This window comes from Camelus bactrianus, chromosome 7 (assembly GCF_048773025.1).
Source record: "Camelus bactrianus isolate YW-2024 breed Bactrian camel chromosome 7, ASM4877302v1, whole genome shotgun sequence".
Taxonomy (NCBI): Eukaryota; Metazoa; Chordata; class Mammalia; order Artiodactyla; family Camelidae; genus Camelus; species Camelus bactrianus.
Genome location: NC_133545.1, coordinates 10,393,547 through 10,412,832, shown reverse-complemented (window position 1 = coordinate 10,412,832; position 19,286 = coordinate 10,393,547). Strand labels below are relative to the sequence as shown.

The following is a 19,286-nucleotide window of genomic DNA, read 5'->3' as shown; positions in this document are numbered from 1 at the left end:
ATATTTCTAGTAACTTCAGCTCGACAGATTTTGTGGGTTCTAAAGTAGGAGATTATAGCAACTTTGTCATTTCCTCTAAATGCCACGGCCATTCTCAGCCTGTGATCTGATTGGCATAAATGTGTTTGTTCTCCGATTTTTAGCTCTTTCAATCCTATTCTCCCCATTTCAACAGTGGGTAAGTGGGTCCTGCTGTATTTAGCTTAAGTTCCTCTAAAATTAATTCTGCTTGTTTTTCCTGACTCTTCAGTCTCTTTGGCCTTTTTTTTTTTTTGTATTTTATTAACCTATTTAAAAATTTTTAAGAGAGTGAATTAAGACATTGTTTTCCCGTTAAAGAATGTTTCCATTTGAAGCTTGGAGAAACAGCAGGCTTTTCTTGCCACATGGTAAGTGATTCTTACATTAACAGCCATTAGAAATTCCCCATCATTTCCTGAGTAGGTAATTATTGCTTGAAATAGCTCTTTTAGAGTGATTATTGTTCTTTGGCCATTTTTAATGTGTGCTCTGCAACACAGACCCTGCAACTATTTTTTTTTCTTTTCTTTTCTTACAAAGCAGTTGAACAATTTCACATTACTCTTTAGTAAGCCTTTCCTCATTTTAAGGAGTTCCACATTAGTCGTAAACTACCTGTTTTTGTTCCCATACAAAAATCAAGAAGAAAAGTCTTAAGATCTCTTTATCCTTTTTTCCCCCCACAAACTAGGTTTTAATTACTTTCCAAATTTCTTTTCCAGCTTTCCTAAAGAAAGCTTAGGGTTGTATCTCTGTATTCTCAATCCTTCTTACCCAGGGTGTGTTGGCAAATTGGCTTCCTAGAAGAGATAGAAGGAAAAGGAGAGAGAGAGAAAGGAGGGAGGGAGGGAGGGAGAAGCCCTGATGTGCATAATTTTCTGATTTCCATTGTGTAAACACTCCCACCATGATGAAATTCAAACTACCAATGAGGTATCGCTGGATAGGCCCTTGGGAAGAAAGGCACACCGTCCGTACCCTCTCGCCAGTAGGCACCAACTCCAACACACCACACCCTCTTCCTTTCAGGCAAAACAGCAAAAAGATTGAACACACCAATTCCAGAGCCTTACAGTCCGGATTTCAACACATTCAACACTCTGTGACCTTCGGCAAGTTACCTGACTCCTCTGAGCCTCAATTTCCTCATCTCTAAATAGGAGTAATAAATATCTCTGTCTCATGGAGTTACTGCTGTAATGTGCAAAATTCTTAGACTAGTGGCTAGCCTACTGCAGACACAATGCATTTCCTGTTACTACTTGGGACAGAAAATCAAATAGTGTTATACTGATTTATTGCCACTAGATGACACCCTCCTCATTTCTGAAGCACAAACCCTTCCCGTAGAGGTATCTGCGATTCCGCATTCACCAAGTCATTAATTTCATCACAGGAATTAACTGACAAAATGTTTCTCCTCTTTCATCTCCCAGTTTAAGCTTCATATATTCCTTTGAAAATCCATGAGGAATTGACCCTTGAGTGTAGCCACCTCTAAAACTCTATGAAGAAGCTATTTTCAATTGAGTTGCTAATCTTGTTTAGTAATTATAAGAAATCAAACCAAAGCCACAACTGTCTGTTTGTCACCTTCAAACTGGCATAAATGTGTTGGTCAGCTCCCTGGTATTTGCTCTCCACATCTCTCTCCTCTCACTCAAAAGAAGACAAGGTAGATTCAAACATGACCTTCATTATCACATCACTGATGTCCCTGCCCAGAAAGGAGACCAGAAATCAGTTGAATAATAGTTCAGTTCCATAAATATTTACTGAGCTACTGTAAATGTGAGATACTGTGCCAGGCAGGAAGGATACAAAGGTAAATAAGAATCATATAGAAGCAAGGAACTTATCTATCAACAAATCTACTAGATCTTTTCAGAATAAAATATTAACTTTTTTAATGAACTCAACATCTGACTTTTAAAACTTATATAGAAGAATAAAGGCATCTACTAGATAGTAAGGCATACTAACATCTACCAGATATTAAGGCAGACTACTAAGTTATAGTTAAACTAATAGAACAGGAAAATGAGCATTAAAATGGATTCATTTATCCATGGGAACTTAAAATATGATAAAATGTGAACCACATATAAATCAGCAAAGGACAGATTATTCATTAAGTGGCTGGGAATGAGGCTCACTGTTTGGAGGCAAATAAAGTTGGATCCCTTACTCTTCCTTGACACAAAGGTAAATCCAAATGGCTAAAAGATCTAAATGTGGGAGGCAAATTTTTTTAATTAACAGAAAAAATATAGGATAAATTTGTGAGCAAAGGGTAGGGAATGGTTTATTAAACAAGATCCCAAAAGCTCAAAAATTGATTGGAGTTTCATTCAATGAAAGGCACAGATAACAGTCTGGGAGAAGACATTTACAACATCTAAAAGAAGCAGGAGACCACTAGCTAGGAAAACACTCACGCACACACAAATGTGCAGAGGAGACTCAAACGGACAACAGGATTGTCTGAAGTCTGGGAGAGTTATTCCTCCAGCCTCTTTCTTTCTCTTCAGCAATGCTTTGGCAGTTCTAGGTCTTTGATGGTTCCATATAAATTTTATTATGATTTGTTCGAGTTCTGTGAAATATGTCCTGGGTAATTTGATAGGGATTGAATTAAATCTGTAGATTGCCTTGGGCAGTGTGGCCATTTTAACAATATTGATTCTTCCTACGGAATGGGAGAAAATTTTTGCAAATGAAACCGTCAAAGGCTTGATCTCCAGAATATATAAGCAGCTCATACAACTTAATAAGAACCAACCAAACAACCCAATCCAAAAATGGGCAAAAGACCTAAACAAGCATACAAATGATCAATAGGCACATGAAAAAATGCTCCATATCATTAATTATCAGAGAAATGCAAATCAAAACTACAATGAGGTATCACCTCACACTGGTCAGAATGGCCATCATTCAAAAATCCACAAGTGACAAATGCTGGAGAGGCTGTGGAGAAAGGGGAACCCTCATACACTGCTGGTAGGAATGCAGTTTGGTGCAGCCACTGGAAAACAGTATGGAGATTCCTCAAAAGACTAGGAATAGACTTACCATATGACCCAGGAATCCCACTCCTTGGTATATATCCAGAAGGAACCCTACTTCAGGATGACACCTGCACCCCAATGTTCATAGCAGCACTATTTACAATAGCCAAGACATGGAAACAGCCTAAATGTCCATCAACAGCTGACTGGATAAAGAAGAGGTGGTATATTTATACAATGGAATACTACTCAGCCATAAAACCCGACAACATAATGCCATTTGCAGCAACATGAATGCTCCTGGAGAATGTCATTCTAAGTGAAGTAAGCCAGAAAGAGAAAGAAAAATATGTGGAATCTAAAAAAATAAAAAATAAAAAAGCAAAGCATAAATACAAAACAGAAATAGACTCATAGACATAGAATACAAACTTGTGGTTGCCAGGGGGGCCGGGGGTGGGAAGGGACAGACGGGATTTCAAAATTGTAGAATAGATAAACAAGATTATACTGTACAGCACAGGGAAATATACACAAGATCTTATGGTAGCTCACAGAGAAAAAAATGTGACAATGAATATATATATGTTCATGTATAACTGAAAAATTGTGCTCTACACTGGAATTTGACACAACATTGTAAAATGATTATAAATCAATAAAAAAAAAAGTTAAAAAAAAAACCTGACAACAGGAGAGATGCTCATCCTCACTTGTAACCAGAAATATCCAAATTAAACCAAGGTACTTAATATGTATAATTAAATCACTATGCTGTACATCAGAAGTTAACACAATATTGTAAACTGACTATTCTTCAATTTGAAAACAAACAAACAAACAAAAAAACTAAGAGAGGGCAAGAGAAAAGAAAAAAAAAGATACTATTTCACAGTCATCAGAATAGCCAAAAATTACCAAATGTTGGCGAGGATGTGAAGAAAGGAAAAGCTTGGTGCTGCCGGCAGAGGTGTGAAATGGTGCGTCATTCTGGAGAGCAATCTGCCAGTATGTGGTGAAATAATAGATTCCCATATGCTTTGACTCAGAGACCCACTCCTGGGGAACTTCCTAAGAGAAACTCTAGCACAAGTTCATGAGGGGACATAGATGAGGATGCTCCCCACAGTGTGGTTTGTGGACGTAGGAGCTGATGGCACCCCAAGAGAGGAGAGCAGGTGAGCAAGGTACAGTGGATGCCCAGTGCGGGACAGCATGAGACAGTCAGGAGTGGTGAGCTAGATATACAAACAGCCCATGGAGCGGGTGTCGAGACAAAGAAGCAGAACCAGATCAATACCTCCTATGTTTATGGAAAACACCTCACACACAGAACAGTAATATGCTTATTTGGGATGTCCATGGACATCACTGGCCACAGCAGTGGTTCTGGGAAAGGTGTGTAATGGGCAGTTAAGCCCACAGTTTCCAGAGCTGGAGCATCTGGGTTCATATCCGAGCTCTGCTGCTTGCTGGCTCTGTCACCTTGGGCGAGTCTCTTAACCTCTCTGTTTAACCAATTTCTTCATCTGAAGAGTGGGAGATAATAGGAGTAGCTACTCAATGGGGTTTTTGTGAGGATTAACAGAGCTAATAAAAAGTACTGAATGCCTGTCAGTAAGTGCTCGCTAAGTGATGGTGGCGTGATTATTATCCATAATAATATGAGTAGGGGATCCAGAGTGGGGGAGAAAAATAAAATTAGAAAAATAAGGGTGGAGATTTGTATGTATGATCATAGTGAGCTGTGACTTGGGCATGGTAAGAGAACGCAGAGGGCCGTGTGAGAACCCAGAAGAGAGACATAGAGCTTAGCCTGCGGGTTCACAAAGGGATTCTGGAGGATAGGAATCTTGAGGCACAGTGGTTTGGGGTCTAAAATTTGGGATCTGAGTTAGGACCACAGTTGTCCCTCTTAACAGCCTGTATGACTTTGGGCAAGTTACACTTGCAGAATGGTGACACCTAGAGAACACCCATCCCTAAGAGTCTGTTATTAGAACCCTAAGACCCCGGCAGAACCACGCCATAACCTTAACTCTGATCAAGCCTCTCTCAAGAGAGTTCATATCTCCTTAGGAACAATCCCCCAAATTGCATATTGTCAACCTTGTGTTCGTTAACACAAAGGCATAAAAATGCATCTCCTCACTGGTTTGTTTAGAGCATGTTGGGGAGTTTTTTTTGTAATCCTCAGCAAAGAAAGGGTGCAGACAGTGGTGACCATTTCAGATTTTGGAAGCAGAAGGGAGTGATGTCTGTGCTGGTCTTTAAAATCAAGAAGTAATAACCAGTCAGATGCAAAGGGTCTTTTGAGCAACTGACCCGTGAATGGCTGAAAGTTGGCCCACGTGCCATCATTGGCACCTGCACTGTAGGCTACCAGCTGCTGCATTAAAAAAAAAAAAAAACAAATCCACCAGGTACACACATTGACTCAGTAACAAGAGTGTTATTTTGTCCTAAGGAGGCGGTTCTTCGTCCAAGAAAAAGACTTGGTCACTGGAGAGTTTACAAATCCCAGCTGCAAAATACTCATGAGGTTTGTTCGTTTTTCTCACGGAAGGAACACGAAAATAAAAATACTTAAGTGGCCTGAAATTTGCTTAGCGAATGACCTTGGAAGTCAAGAAGGAAAAGGATATCACAGACATTCCTTTGGGCTCAGTTCCCATGGACAGAGCTGAATAACATGTTGTCTAGAAGTTGGAATCAAAATCTGGTAAGGGAAAATAGACAAGGTGTATTCTTTGAAACCGAGGACAATTTCCAACCCAGGAACTGGCCACCAAAGTCTAGTGGCAAGTTCCCAGAGGCCAGCTCCAGATTGCATAGGTGCAGTTCCCACCTCCACCACTTACAGGTTTTATGACTTTGTGCAAGCTTATGAATTGCTCCATGCCTCAGTCTCCCCAACAATAAAACAGGAACCATGGTGATAATAGTACCTGGACAGCCATTGTGGAGAAGTTTGTTTCTTAAAAAGTTTAACATAACCTTACTGATAGACTCACTCATTCCACTGCCAGGTATCTATCCAAGAGAAAGGAAAATTTGTTCACATCAAGACTTGTATTCATGGCAGCATTGTTCATAATGGCCAACAACTGTAAATAATCCAAAGGCCCATCAACTGGTGAATGGATAAATAAAATGTGGTACATCCAATCAATGGGGTGAGTCTAACCGCTCAGGACACATCTAGTAATTCCATTATCTCAAAAAGCTCCCTCCTGCCAATTTTCAGTCAATCCCCACTCCCACTCCGACTCCCAGCAGAAACCACCGATCTGCCTTCCGTCTTCTCTGGAAATTTCATATAAATGGAATCATGTAATAGGGAGTCTTTTGCCCTTTGTTTTCTTTCACTTATTGTCACAACGGCGGTTGGAGCATGCTACCGCCATCTAGCGGGTAGAGGCCAGAAATGCTGCTAAACAGCCTACAATGCACAGGACGGCCCCTGCACAACAAAGAATCATCCAGTCCAATGTGTCAATAACGCTGAGGTTGAGAAAGCCTGCACTAGTGGAATGAAAATGTGAATCTATGAACAAATGAATCATTTTTTCAGACCTCAATTTAATAATTTTTCTCATTGTCCTTTCAAATTCTAAAATAAAAAAAACAAACAAAAAAACCCTCTAAAACTATTTCAACACCCCTTCCCTTTCCACAATTTAAAATGTGTTTCTCTAATAATATTATTTTCAAAGAAGTCTCCAGGATGAGAGAAATGTCAGAATGAGTATATCAGGGGTCCTGGGATACACAGCACAGATCCCCTTCCAGCCATGACCCCCATCTCAGGAGAGGCGGGGTGTGAAGGCCCAGCCAACTCACCCAACTTGGGGCAACTCTGAAGGGCCATCTCAGCTTCAGAATTCCATGGGGACTGGCTGAGGCCTTTGTTGAGACAGCATCACAGCCCAGCCCTCACTCAGCACCCCCACTGTTTCCTTCCCTCTCCTCTCCTTCTCAGCACGTCCCTCCCACAGGTGATTTTATTGCTCGTAAAATCAATCCCTAAGAAAGCTCCTCTCTAATAGCCAGGAGTCAAACTCCCAGCTGTGACAACAGGAAACAATGGCTCTGGCTTCTAAACTTTATTTTGGAACATGAAGATTTTTAATGTATAAAAAGAATCTAATAGTGACAAAACGATTCATGCAAACTAATCTCTAGTGACAGAGAGCAGGTCACTGGTTGCTTGGGGAAGGAGGGCAGGGAGGGATGGGAGGGAGGCATTGCCAAGGGACACAGGAAACTTTGGGGTGACAGGCACATTCACTGTCTTGATTGTGGTGATGGTTTTTCACAGGTGTTTGCATATGTCAAAACTTATCAAAGTTTACACTTTAAATATGTGCAGTTTATCGTATGTCAGTTACCTCAATAAAGCTCTTTTATAAAAAAAAGAAAAGGAAAAAAAATTATCAAAGCCTGGAAAGGAGTCTGAGAAACTGAGAAAAATTATGTAGAATCCCCAGTACAGCTATTTTCATTTTTTCCATTTTTTTTGCTTTTGTTCACATGTCCAATATGTACATATTTTAGAAGAGTATAATGAGACATATCTGAGCTGTTCACAGCTGTGAAGTTGTCACACTGGTTATGTCCTGATGAACTGCAAGCTGTTCCAACTAAATTTGTTATTAACATATTTAAAATACCTGGTTTGCCAAGGTTTATCTCTTTTAATACAGCACAGCAGATCTAAGATTAGAACCATAATAATGTCAACTTGACTCTCTTGCATCTTGTATGGTTTCTTAAGTGCAAAAGCTAGCGCACAGAATTTCACATAACCCTTGGCAAATCCTTAGGAAAAGGTCAGGCGTTGAGAACCAGTGATGTAAATACCTAGCTGTATCTTGGCAAATATTATATCTTAAAACTGTCATGTGTGCCACTATATTGCCTTCATAACTGACATTTTCCTTAAATCAAAGTAAAATATACAAATGCTAATAAATCATATATATAACTTTCCTTGCAACACCCCCACCTGCAGCCAGTACAAGTTCCTAAAGGCAACTTCCTTCCTTTTTTCCTTTTTCTCCCTTCCTTCCTCTCTGTTCTTCCTTCCTGTGTTTTTTTTTTTTCTTTTTTGGTTGGTAGAAAGTATACTCACATGGACCAAAAATCAAAAAGTGTTAAACATTATATATAGCAAAAACTGTCCCTGCTGCCCTGCCCCGAGTCATCTAGCTTCTCTCCTCAAAAGCAACCAGTTTTATCAGTTTTTTTGTCTCTCCATCTATCAAAATATACCCACACACTTAAGGAATATTTCAACCCTTAAAAAAAAGATAGCAAATTGTATGAACTGTTTTACATCTTATTTTTTACTTTCTAGAAGATAGGATATCATCCAATATTAATATATAAAGAGCTTTCAAATTCTTTTTAAAGTTGAAAATATTATAAATATTGCTGTATTGAGTTTGTCCCACATGGATGAACATTTAGGTAGTTTTCCAATCTTTGGCTATTACAAACAATGCAGTAATAAATAACCTCATAGCACATCATATTGCATGTAGGCAAACATGTTTCAAGTGTAAAGTCTTAAAATGGACTTGCTAGGTCAAAGGGTGTGTGCATTTTTAACGCAGAAAGATATTGCTAAACTGCCCTCCTTAGAGGTCGTACTGGTATACACTCCCACCACTTACGTGAGACAGTGACTTTCCATGAATCCCTGCCAACTCCCGGAGTCACAGAATTTTTTGATCTCTGCCAACTTGATGGATGAAAACATTTCACTGTGTGATTTTAACTCACAATTTTTGTAAGTGTACACAAGCGGTTTTGTGTTTGAGAGCAGCTATTTGGCCACTTCTGCGAACGTTCTGCTTGGATCATTTGCTCATGTTTCCATTGGGCTTCTGTCCTTTTACTTTATTGATTTTTTAACTCTTTCTACACTAGGACAATTAGCTTTTTGACTGTGAAATGAACCCAAATATTTTTCCCAGTTAATTTTTGACTTACTGAAATTTTCCAAACAGATTTTTTAAAAATTTTATGTCATTGAATGTGTAAGTCTTTCCTTCTAAGGTTTCTGCTTTTGGTTAACAAGGCTGTTTTTACTCCCACCTTTTGTAACTTTTTTCCTTAAGTCCTACAGGTACTTTATTGGTTTCTTTCTTTAACATAGCTACATATTTGATCTGTCTAGAGATGTTCCTTGTGTAAGGTGTGAGCTATGGGCCCAATTACATTTGTTTAAACCTCCCAGCTGTCCATACCATTTATAGACTAATCCAAGTTTGACTGATTTAAAAAGGCAATCTGTTTAAAGCATTTCTGGTTTCAAATATGTCATTCCAAATCACATGATCAAAGCTCTAGTGATGTTCACCGATATCATTGACCTATCGGTGAAAAGATGAGGATTTAGGTTACATATACCACCCCTTCTCACCCTCCCCCAAAGTTCGATGATCACATCATGTTTAGTTCCTCTATTAGTTAATTTTGCTGCTTTAAATAGTTGACTTACCCCACGATTTCTAGTTTTCAACAAGTCTACAGTATCTAGACATTCCTCTTAGTAAAGTGGAGATAACTGTGCATAGAAGTGTGCGTATTTTTTGTTGTTGTTCCCACTCCATGTCATCCACAACAGGTCCCAATCTAATAATAATAATGATGATGGTGACATTTGGAGGTAGGATGTAGAGACTCAGATCAATGCTTAACATTCCATGACTTAAATAAATATCCATGAGTCCGTAGTGATATAAACAAATGACTGAAGGAATAAATAAGTAAATAAATAGGAAAATTCTCCTTTCAGAATAATTCTAATTAACAAATGTAGAGAAAAAATGAAGAAAATAGAAAATCACCTTGAGAACACCACAGTAATAATTGCTACAGGCAAGATCCACTGATAAATGATGAAACTGGTAGATGAAAGTTTAAGGAGGAACGGGACTCATGCACAGTATCTCAAAGTGTCTCCCCACAGATACGTCTTAATTACTATGATGGTTTTAACATATCCACAAATTCTTTGATGCTCTTCCCTTGAGGAGGTGGGTTTAATCTACCAATCCCTGCCCCTACCATCAGAGTGGGCTCCACTTAATGACTCCCTTCCAAAGAATAGACAATGGAAAGGGGGAAATAGTGATCAACAGCAAGCAAGTGATCAAGGTTAACATCACTGGTAATAAGTCATGCTGATGTCAGGAAACCCCTGCTGGAGTGGAGGGGAACGGCGCTTCACCTCTGCGGCATACTTCCCCAAAATCCATAACCCCAGACTAGGCATGAGAAAACATCAAACTCAAACTGAGGGACAATTAACAAAATACTTGCCCGATACTTTTCAAAAGTGTCAAGGTCATGAAACACAAGAGAAAGCCAAGAAACTTCCATAGATAGGAAGAGACTAAAGAGACAAGACATTTAAATGATGTGTGGTATCCTGGACTGGTTCCTGGGAACAGAAAAGGACATCAATGGGAAGACTGGTGAAATCCGAATGAAGCCTGTTAACAGTGATGTACCAATGTTAATTTCTCAGTTTTGATCGTTATACCATGATTATGTAAGATTTCACATTCGGAGGAGCTTGGATGAGGGATATGCAGAAACTCTTTGTACTTCCTTCGCAACTCTTCTAAAATCTAAAATTATTTTCAAATATAAAGGTTTTAAAAATAAACGTTGATCTACTTTTAAAATAAAATCTTACTACCGAGCTAAACTAGCTTTTGGATTCTTTTAAAGTCATATTATTGGAGAAAAACAAACTATAAATTTTTGGTTTCGGTGACCGTTAAGCAATTAGTTTAACATGCAACTGGGTGAGGATGGTACCATTTCTCATTCCATTTTATAAGTTCTACTCTATGTAAAGGCTTACACTGTGTCTTTGTACTCTGATGCCCTAGGGTTGCTTTTCCAATGAATACAAATGAGAAGTGGAGTACTTACTGTTTTCCAATTCATAAAATTTGTAATATTAAAGAATAATTTCAATAAAATTAAATGGAACTTTAAAAAATTCTGGTTCTTTGAAGTAAATATAATCCCAGTACAAGCCAATATGACGTATTTACAAAGATAAATAGGGCGGACCATTCCCCATAACCCCTCCAGTGATCGTTGCAGTAAGGTCTTCTCTCCTTCACTCACTCACAATACGTATTGATTATCAAATATATTCCAGACATTGTGCTAAATTCTTGAGAAATACATAAAGTATGTATCATGGGGGCACTTCTTACACTGCGCCAGTCCCAGAAGGTTCTCGCAACTGCCAAGTAACACTAATAAGTAACGTGAATCGGACTCTTTCATTCCTCACAAGTCTGTATGAGACAGGGTTATTACGTATAGCCTATTTTTATGATGGATGAGGGATGAGTTCAGAGAGGTCAACAAGCTTGCTAGAGGCACACAGCTAAGTGACAGGCACGCATCCGTCTCAAACCACGCCCTTTTGCCGCAGACGCCACCTGAGGGCAGGGCGGTGATCGCGAGGTGCGCGGGTCCCCACACCCGCCCGCTCCCCAGAGGAGCCCCCATCACCCCCGCACCGCGCACCCGGAGCGGCCGCCGGACTCTGCCCGGGGGCGGCCTCTTTGGGAGGCGGCGCGGCCGGGACGGGGCGGGGAAGGGCGGGGGCGCGGCCGGGAACGGGGCGTGTCCTCCGGGCAGGCCCGGGATCGGGGCGGGGCCGCCGCCAGCCGGAAACGCGCGCCGCCGAGCTTCCTGAGCCGCGCGCGTTTCGCTGTCGCTCCACGGCAGCATGGGGCCCCTGCCGCGGACTCTCGACTTCTTCTACGATGTGCTGTCCCCCTACTCCTGGCTGGCCTTCGAGGTGACGCCGGGGAGCCGCTTCGGCCGAGGCTTGGAGGACGAGGGCATAGGGAAGGCCGTGCGTAGGGCGCAGGGGCAGCGGTCTCGTGAAATTCCTGGCGCTGCCCGACCACACAGTTCAGGACAAGCAGAACAGCCAGGGCTGAAGGTCACTTTGTTAGTAAACAGGATACGGTCGTTGGCTCCACGTCGAGCCTTTATATCCTAGACAGGGGTTTTCCACAGTGGTTTGGAAGAAGAGAAGGAACTCCAAAGAATCCAGGAGAAATCCATGGCACGGCCACCTTCTAGCTCTCCCATGTCAGTTTTGCGGGGGTGGAGTGCAGAACACAAAAGAACAGCCCTTAAGGGGAAATATTCTGGGATCAAATTCTAGGCATGGAGTGAGTTTTGCCATTTAAAACCAAACAATTTAGGGCGTCCTTGTAACCCTTACTCTGCGCTTCTAGTCTCTGGCTGATCATTCCTTTGAAACACTCTTCCCTTTCTTCAGCCCTACTAACCATCTTCGCTTCCACTCCTGCAGGTCCTGTGCCGGTATAAGAATATCTGGAACGTCAGCCTGCAGCTGCGGCCCACCTTAATTGCAGGGATCATGAAAGACAGTGGTATGAAAGCAGCAGCGTTTGGGTCAGAGACTTGAGGGAGGACTGATCTCAAAGGTCCAGGGGAGGGCCTTCTACTGGGTCTTCATATTTGCAGCAGCAGCTAGTAATATGCCCTCTGCTCCAAACCGGAGGAGGGGGTCCCCCAGGCCTGAGATCCTTAGGTCGTCTCTCGCCAGTGAGCCCAACTTTTCCACTTGCAGGAAACCAGCCACCAGCTATGCTTCCCCGCAAAGCTACATACTTGAAAAATGACATTAGGCTCCTGGGACAGCATCTCCAGGTTCCCATCCACTTTCCTAAGGATTTTTTCTCAGTGATCCTTGGAAAAGGTGAGGAGAATGGGATATAAAGTGGAGAGCAGTGGATTTGCAGGGCCAGGAAGGAGGGGCTAGGGTGACTGCATTAAGTGAAACAAACCTTGGGGAAACTCAGGCTAAGAGTTGAGGGAGCAGGTTGTGGGGATGTAAGGGGAGGAAGAGCAGGAAAAATCAGTTCTCAGAAACTAGAGTGGGAGGCTGAGGGCAGTGGAGCACTGGGGGATGTCAGAAGCAGGAAAGAGCTGATCTGCCATGGGGAAACAAGCCAGAGAAGCCCTGCCTCTGAATGCCTCTGCCCTCCAGGAAGTTTGACAGCCATGCGCTTCCTCACTGCTCTGAAAATGGAACAACCGGAGATGCTGGAGAAAGTGTCCAGGGAGCTTTGGATGCGTGTCTGGTCACGGGTGAGGGCAGGGCCCTGGGAACCCACTTGGAAGGGGACCCTGGATGACTTAGTGACCCTCCCCTAAGTCCCAGAGTCCAGGTCCAGCCTTCCCTATTGTTCACTGATCTACTGTCCTCCATCACACCCCTCACCTCACCATCCCCTTGTGCTGAGTGTCCTCTTCTTTCCAGGATGAAGACATCACACAGCCCCAGAGCATCCTGGCCGTGAGTGTCCCCACTCCTCTCATTGGGAATCTGAGAACAGTTGACCTTTGGGGGCAGAGAGGACATAGTTTTTTTTATTGGCTGGTTCAGGTCAGTTGTTTGAGGAGAAAGAATGTTGGAGGGGCCAAGTGCTAAAGCGTTGGGACTAAGGACTCTCAAAAGAATATCTCATGATTGAAAGAGGAAGTGCAAAATTCTCCATGGGTAGAATGTACTTGACGAAAGAAGTCTGCGGGAGAGACAATAAATGTTGGCATCTGCAGATGAAGAGAGATGAAGGGTTGGCAAGTCTTGGCCCCAAACCTCACCAACACATCCAGAGTAGAAAGCAAGAGCGTTTAAAAACAGACTTTAAAAAGACGAAAAGAGACAACTGACTCAAGCTAGAATTATTCAGAAGCCTGAGTGAGAAAAATGGAAATAGCTCCAAATGTTAAAATGTGTGCCGGCCGTGGATGGGGGTATAAAAAGTCAGTTTTCCTTCAGGATTAAATCAGGAAATTCAACACCATATTTTTTTCCCCTTAAGTTTACAAAAGATAGTTGAGGCATAGGCAAATTTCATATATGAAATGACAAGTCAAAAAAAAAGTTAAATGTACCAAGCATGCCCAATATATCCTGCAGGGTTTTTATTTCTGCAAAGTATATGCTTTTTCACCTAATTATTTAACAATCATTTTTCGTGCCATTTAAAACTCCTGGAGAGTATAATCGTGAGTTTCTACATAGCATTCCATTCTGTTTATTGTTTATTTAGCTGCTCCCCTACTGTTGAATACTTGGTCAGGACACAGTTCTCTCATGCAGCCAAGTCTCAAACAGTGTCATGTCAGAGTGCACTCCTTGACTTCACATTTCCCGTGTTTCTCATTACTGGAGGTCAGGTTGCAGTGGTTGTCAACCTTGGCTGAATATTAAAATCACCTGGAGCACCTAGACACCACTACCCAGCAATTCCGATGTTATTGTTCTAGGAGATGACGTTCAAGCTAGGATTTTCAAAAGCTCCTCCAGGAGACTTTAAGATGTGCAGCCAAAGTTGAGAACCACTGATCCCAACAAACCCTAAACTGAAGCCTTTAACATTCTCTTGAAGCTAGGCAGGTGGCTGCAGTTGGGTGCCCTGCTCAGAAGTCCTCGGGAAATTCTACGGGAATTAGAGCCCAGCCCTTGACTCAGGAATTCTGAGAAGTAGGAAAGCAAGAACCCCGGACTTACTGTCAGGGGACTCGGATTCTGGCACTGGCTCTCCTACCAACAAGCTCTTTAACACTGACCGAGATACTGGACTTCAGGCCCCGCATCTGTTAAGGAAGACGGTGGGGAGCTGGTCTCTTAAGATGCCGTCTGGCGTTGATTTCTGCAACTATGACTCTTTGCCACCCGCTCTTTCCACCAGTCTCAAGATTTTGAGGGGAAAAAACTTAACATAGTCTCTCGGCAAGGATGGACTTCCACTCATGGGTGGGTAAAGGCATTGCCAGAATAACCTGGGTTAGGAAATAAAAAGATCAGAGGTTTCTCCTGATCCCTGCCCCGGCTAATGCAGACACAGTTGTGTTCCCTACCACATCACATCCCTTCAGGCTGCAGAGAAGGCTGGCATGTCCACCGGACAAGTCCGGGGTCTTCTGGAAAGGATCTCAACACCACAGGTGAAGGACCAACTCAGGGAGACCACTGAGGCAGCCTGCAAATATGGGGTGAGCAACTCCCTGTGTGTCCCCAGCCCCACCTCTGAGACAGAGTGGAATCTCAGCTAGATTCGCCGCACTCTTGTCCAGAAGCTGCTCCCAAACGAGTCTTCCTGGCTCTCCCGAACCACCCTGAGCCCAGGGAAAGGAAGGGAGGGAGAGAGATGGCGAGAGAAGAGAGAGAATCTGGGAGTTAGAAACGGAAAAGTCTCCTTAAAGCCATTGAGCCTTTCCTCAGACACCTCTGGCTGCTTGGTTTTTATGACCTTGGACCAGTATTGACTTGCAGCCATCAACGGCAGCCCCATAAACACCCACTCCATCACCCTCCTCCCTGCCCTGTAACTGCTTTTGCCAGGCCTTTGGGCTACCCGTCACCGTGGCCCACCTGGATGACCAAGCACACATGCTGTTCGGCTCTGATAGGATGGAGTTGCTGGCACACCTGCTGGGTAAGTTATGGGTTCATGTTGAGCAACCCTTGACCCTACCCCACCTGCATTATATCAGTTACCCAGAAGGATAGATTCAGAATTTTAAAGTGTTCTAGGCACCTCCAGCAATGAAGCTGCCTACAGACACAGGTGTGCTCCAGGTAGAATGGGAAGGGGTCACTTTCTCTCATGGGAGAGGAGGAAGCCTTCTATACTTTGAAGCCAGACAGAGCTCTCCTAGAAAACGCCTGGGGGGTTGTGGGGCCAGCCTTTGACATCGGTGATTTTCTCCATTCAGGAGAGAAGTGGATGGGCCCTGTGCCTCCAGCTGTAAATGCCAGACTTTAAGGAAGCTCCGAGGATGCAAAACTCTTGGTATAAAAAAGCAGACCATCTGCTTAGCCTCCACTGTGGGGCCCTGGGACTCTGATTTCCTAGCAGACAGAGGTTTCCCTATGGCCCTGGGGGATTCATCTTCTGCCTTTAGTCTTGTGGCTGCTCCTCTGTGCCTCACAAACGCCTTTCCAGAGCCCCAAACTCTGCTTTCCACAAAATAAACCTAATGACATTAGTCATTGTGTTTCTGGGTCTGTGTCTTCCCTGATGTTTGTGTGTTCTTGTTCCTGCAGTCACAGCCTGTCCATTCTGGGTGTTTGAGAAGAACAGCTCACTGTGTACTCCCAGCCCCCTGCCCACCTTGGGGCAGCTTATGTGGAAGGAGCAGGAAACAGTCCCTCTTTCTCTTCCACAGAAGCTCCCTAAGTCTCTCTGTCGAAGACGGAAGACTAAGCCAGGTGGATTTTGTAACTAACTTGTTGGGCACTATCTTCTGACCAGCCAGAGATAGGGCTGGGGCCAGAAGCCCAGTGGGAGTGAAGGCTGGAGGGAACCAGAGCATGACTGAGTTCACATCCAGATGTTTAAATGGCATCCAGCTGCTCTGACCAGCAGAATCAAGACAAGGCCACTCAGGGAGACTGGCCAGAGTTGCCATGGCCTGAAGAAGTTGCTCATCCGCCCATGGTTCCTTCCCCTCACCCACAAAGCAGATCCTGAGAACACCCCAGCCTCTCTCCCTGGCCTATTATGACCCCTGTCCCCTCCCACACAAACCTATAGCTTTCCCACCCCCACTCCAAGTATTAATCCAAAGTCCCTGCTGTATCTGTGCCTGCCGTGCAATCATCAGAATGCTTTGTGTTGCCATAGTATCTGGACTTCCTGGAGAATACTCTTTAGAAGCTGAAACCACCTTTGGACACCTGTTGGGAACCAGGTGTGAAGACTTCAGTGATTCAAGGGGCTTAAGAGTAGATGCCATCCTCCCTTTGCTGCTTCCCTCTGACTGTCTCCTGTCATACCCCATTTTCCACTGTGGTCCCCCCATCACTTTCTGTCTTCCTCCTCTCTCCCCTTTTTCATCATTCCAGTGTACCCCAGGATTTCAAATCATCCGGACCAGGCTCACCTGGGAAGTAATACCAGAAGGACATCTCCAAATGAGCACTCCCTCCTCCAAAGGAGAGGCGTGACATGCACAGCTCAGTAAAATAAAAATACAAGGAAACAAGGGCCATTTAAAACAAAATGGGACTTCTCATATATTGAAGTTAAATATACTCAATTATATTGAAGTTTTCATATATGCTGAGAGTACCATAAATAGAGACAAAGTTTTTGAATAAAGATGCTTATCTTAACACTATATCAAATAACATAAATATCTAAAGGAGAATTTTTGACTAAGTTATGGTACATCCTGGATGTAATGTTTCATAGCAATCAAAAATCATATTTGTGAAGAACTTTTAAGAACTTTGGAAATCTTAGGATACAATATTGTTTGAAAAAAATGAAAAGATACAGTATGATCTCAATTATGTCTTGATGTATAAAAATACATTACAGAGGGCATTAATGTATTAATCCTGGAATAAAATATATCAAAATGTTCACTTTTTTGTATAGTTTTTTAAATGATTATTTTGGTAAACAAAACATTTAAGTAAAAAAATACAAGAATTGTGGATTCACATTTGGGTACATTGGTCTAAATTTCTCATTGTTTACTAAATTTATCAGTTGCTTAACTTAATCCTAAATCTTATCCCAAACTAACGTCGGGTAATCTCTTCTAGTAATTGCATATTTCCCAGCCCTGGCCGCTCTTCCTCCAAAGACTCTCTCATCCTATTTTTCTAATCCAATAGCAGAATTTAATCTTCTCTGGAGGCATGAGACAATTTCTAGGCTAATCCTTACACACATAATCTAGACTATAATGTCTGAACTTTTGCCATATAGAACAAAAATGATTGTATTAGGGTTCTGCAAAGAAACAGAATCAATAAGATACTTATAAATATATAGAATGATCTACTGTGAGATGTTGGCTCACATGATTACGGAGGCTGAGAAGCCCCACCTGCCATCTGCAGACTAGAGGCCCGGAAAGCCAGCGGGATGGTTCCAGTCCGAGTCCAAAGGCCTGAGAACCAGGAGCACCAATGTCTGAAGAAAGGAGAAAACAGCTCTCAGTTCAAGCAGAGCAAATTCTCCCTTCCTCTGCCTTTTTGTTCTAGTCAAACCTTCAATGGTTTGGATGATGAAAACCCACAATGGAGAGAACCACCTCCTTTACTTGGTCTACCGATCCAAATGCTAATCTCTTCTGAAAACGCCCTCACAGAAACACCCAGAAATTATGTTCCATCAGCTCTCTGGGTAACCGTTAGCTCAGTCAAGGTAGCACATACATAAAGTTAACCATCACAGTGAGAAAAAGAAAAGCCCCCAAATGCAGCTGTATTTTTTTTTAATAAACACTCTTCTAATTTAAACAGTTTGATACTTACTCTTAGTTTCTTCCTCTCCTCCCCTTCTGATCAACAGTTCTAATGTAATACAAAATTTGCAGTTACGTCAATGCTCAGAATTCAATACTGCACCACTTCCTTGTGTTGTGAATCAAATTCCAAGCTTACCAAATGTTATGCTTCCAAAACACAACTTTCTTAGGTAAAATTCTTAGAAGTGATTTTTTTTTACAGAACCAAAACTCAAGTAGTAATTAAAAACAGCAAAGCACTGCATGTATGTGGTGAAACAAACAAAACAAAAACAAAACCCAGCAAGGTCTGCAGTGAAGAGTCCTCCCCTTCCCACTCTCCAGTCTTGTGTGTGCTTCCAGAAATGTCCATGTTCTCTCAAACACAAATGTCAGGCATCATAACAGAGATTCCACGTACCCTTCATCCAGTTTCCCCAATGGTAACATCTTGCATAACTACTACAATAACACAACCAGAAAATTTACACAGATAAAATCAGTCTTACTCAGGTTTCACCAGTTTTACATGCACTCATTATGTGTCTGTGTTTATTTAGTTCCATATAATTTTACCACCTGTAGACTCATGTGACCACAACCACAGTCTTGATACAGAACGCTTCCAGCATAAGGATCCCTCATGCTGCCCATTTCGTAGCTACAGCTCCCTCCCCCCTTCCCTCTCCCCTTCCCTCCCCCTGGCAGACACTGATCTGTTCACATAGTTGTCATTTTCCAAGGGCTGTATGAATGCGATCAGATAGGCTTGTTTTCAAACAACATAACCCTGTGAGGTCCACCCACATTGCTGCATGTGTCTGTAGTTTGTTTTTATTGCTGAGTCTTGTTCCGAGACATGGATGTGCTGGTTTACTTAACCTGTTGAAGGACATTTCAGTAGTTTCCAGTTTGGGG

General features: G+C 42.5%; 1 protein-coding gene across 3 annotated transcripts; it reads left to right on the top strand.

The window, feature by feature from the left end:
- The first annotated feature begins 11,714 nt into the window (after positions 1-11,714).
- GSTK1 (glutathione S-transferase kappa 1) lies at positions 11,715-17,496 on the top strand. Of its 3 annotated transcripts, none has more exons than XM_010956075.3 (9): positions 11,715-11,874; positions 12,400-12,481; positions 12,682-12,810; positions 13,102-13,202; positions 13,375-13,410; positions 15,000-15,116; positions 15,466-15,559; positions 15,840-15,916; positions 16,972-17,496. In XM_010956075.3, exons 1-8 carry the CDS (start codon positions 11,803-11,805, stop codon positions 15,887-15,889), a joined length of 681 nt encoding a protein of 226 aa, XP_010954377.1. In that variant the 5' UTR covers positions 11,715-11,802; the 3' UTR covers positions 15,890-15,916; positions 16,972-17,496. The 3 variants fall into 3 exon arrangements, with proteins under 3 accessions (XP_010954377.1, XP_010954306.1, XP_010954237.1); XM_010956004.3 differs by lacking the exon at positions 16,972-17,496 and adding an exon at positions 16,171-16,743; XM_010955935.2 differs by lacking the exon at positions 16,972-17,496 and having other exon boundaries at positions 11,716-11,874; positions 15,840-16,112.
- Positions 17,497-19,286: the final 1,790 nt, after the last annotated feature.

What these genes read in the sequence shown, in the direction of transcription:
- GSTK1 (XM_010956075.3), top strand. Translation starts at nt 11,803, where the DNA reads ATGGGGCCCCTGCCGCGGACTCTCGACTTCTTCTACGATGTGCTGTCC. An exon ending in AGGGATCATGAAAGACAGTG is followed by an intron (nt 12,482 to 12,681) that starts GTATGAAAGCAG and finishes TTCCACTTGCAG; the next exon opens with GAAACCAGCCACCAGCTATG. An exon ending in GGATGCGTGTCTGGTCACGG is followed by an intron (nt 13,203 to 13,374) that starts GTGAGGGCAGGG and finishes TCTTCTTTCCAG; the next exon opens with GATGAAGACATCACACAGCC.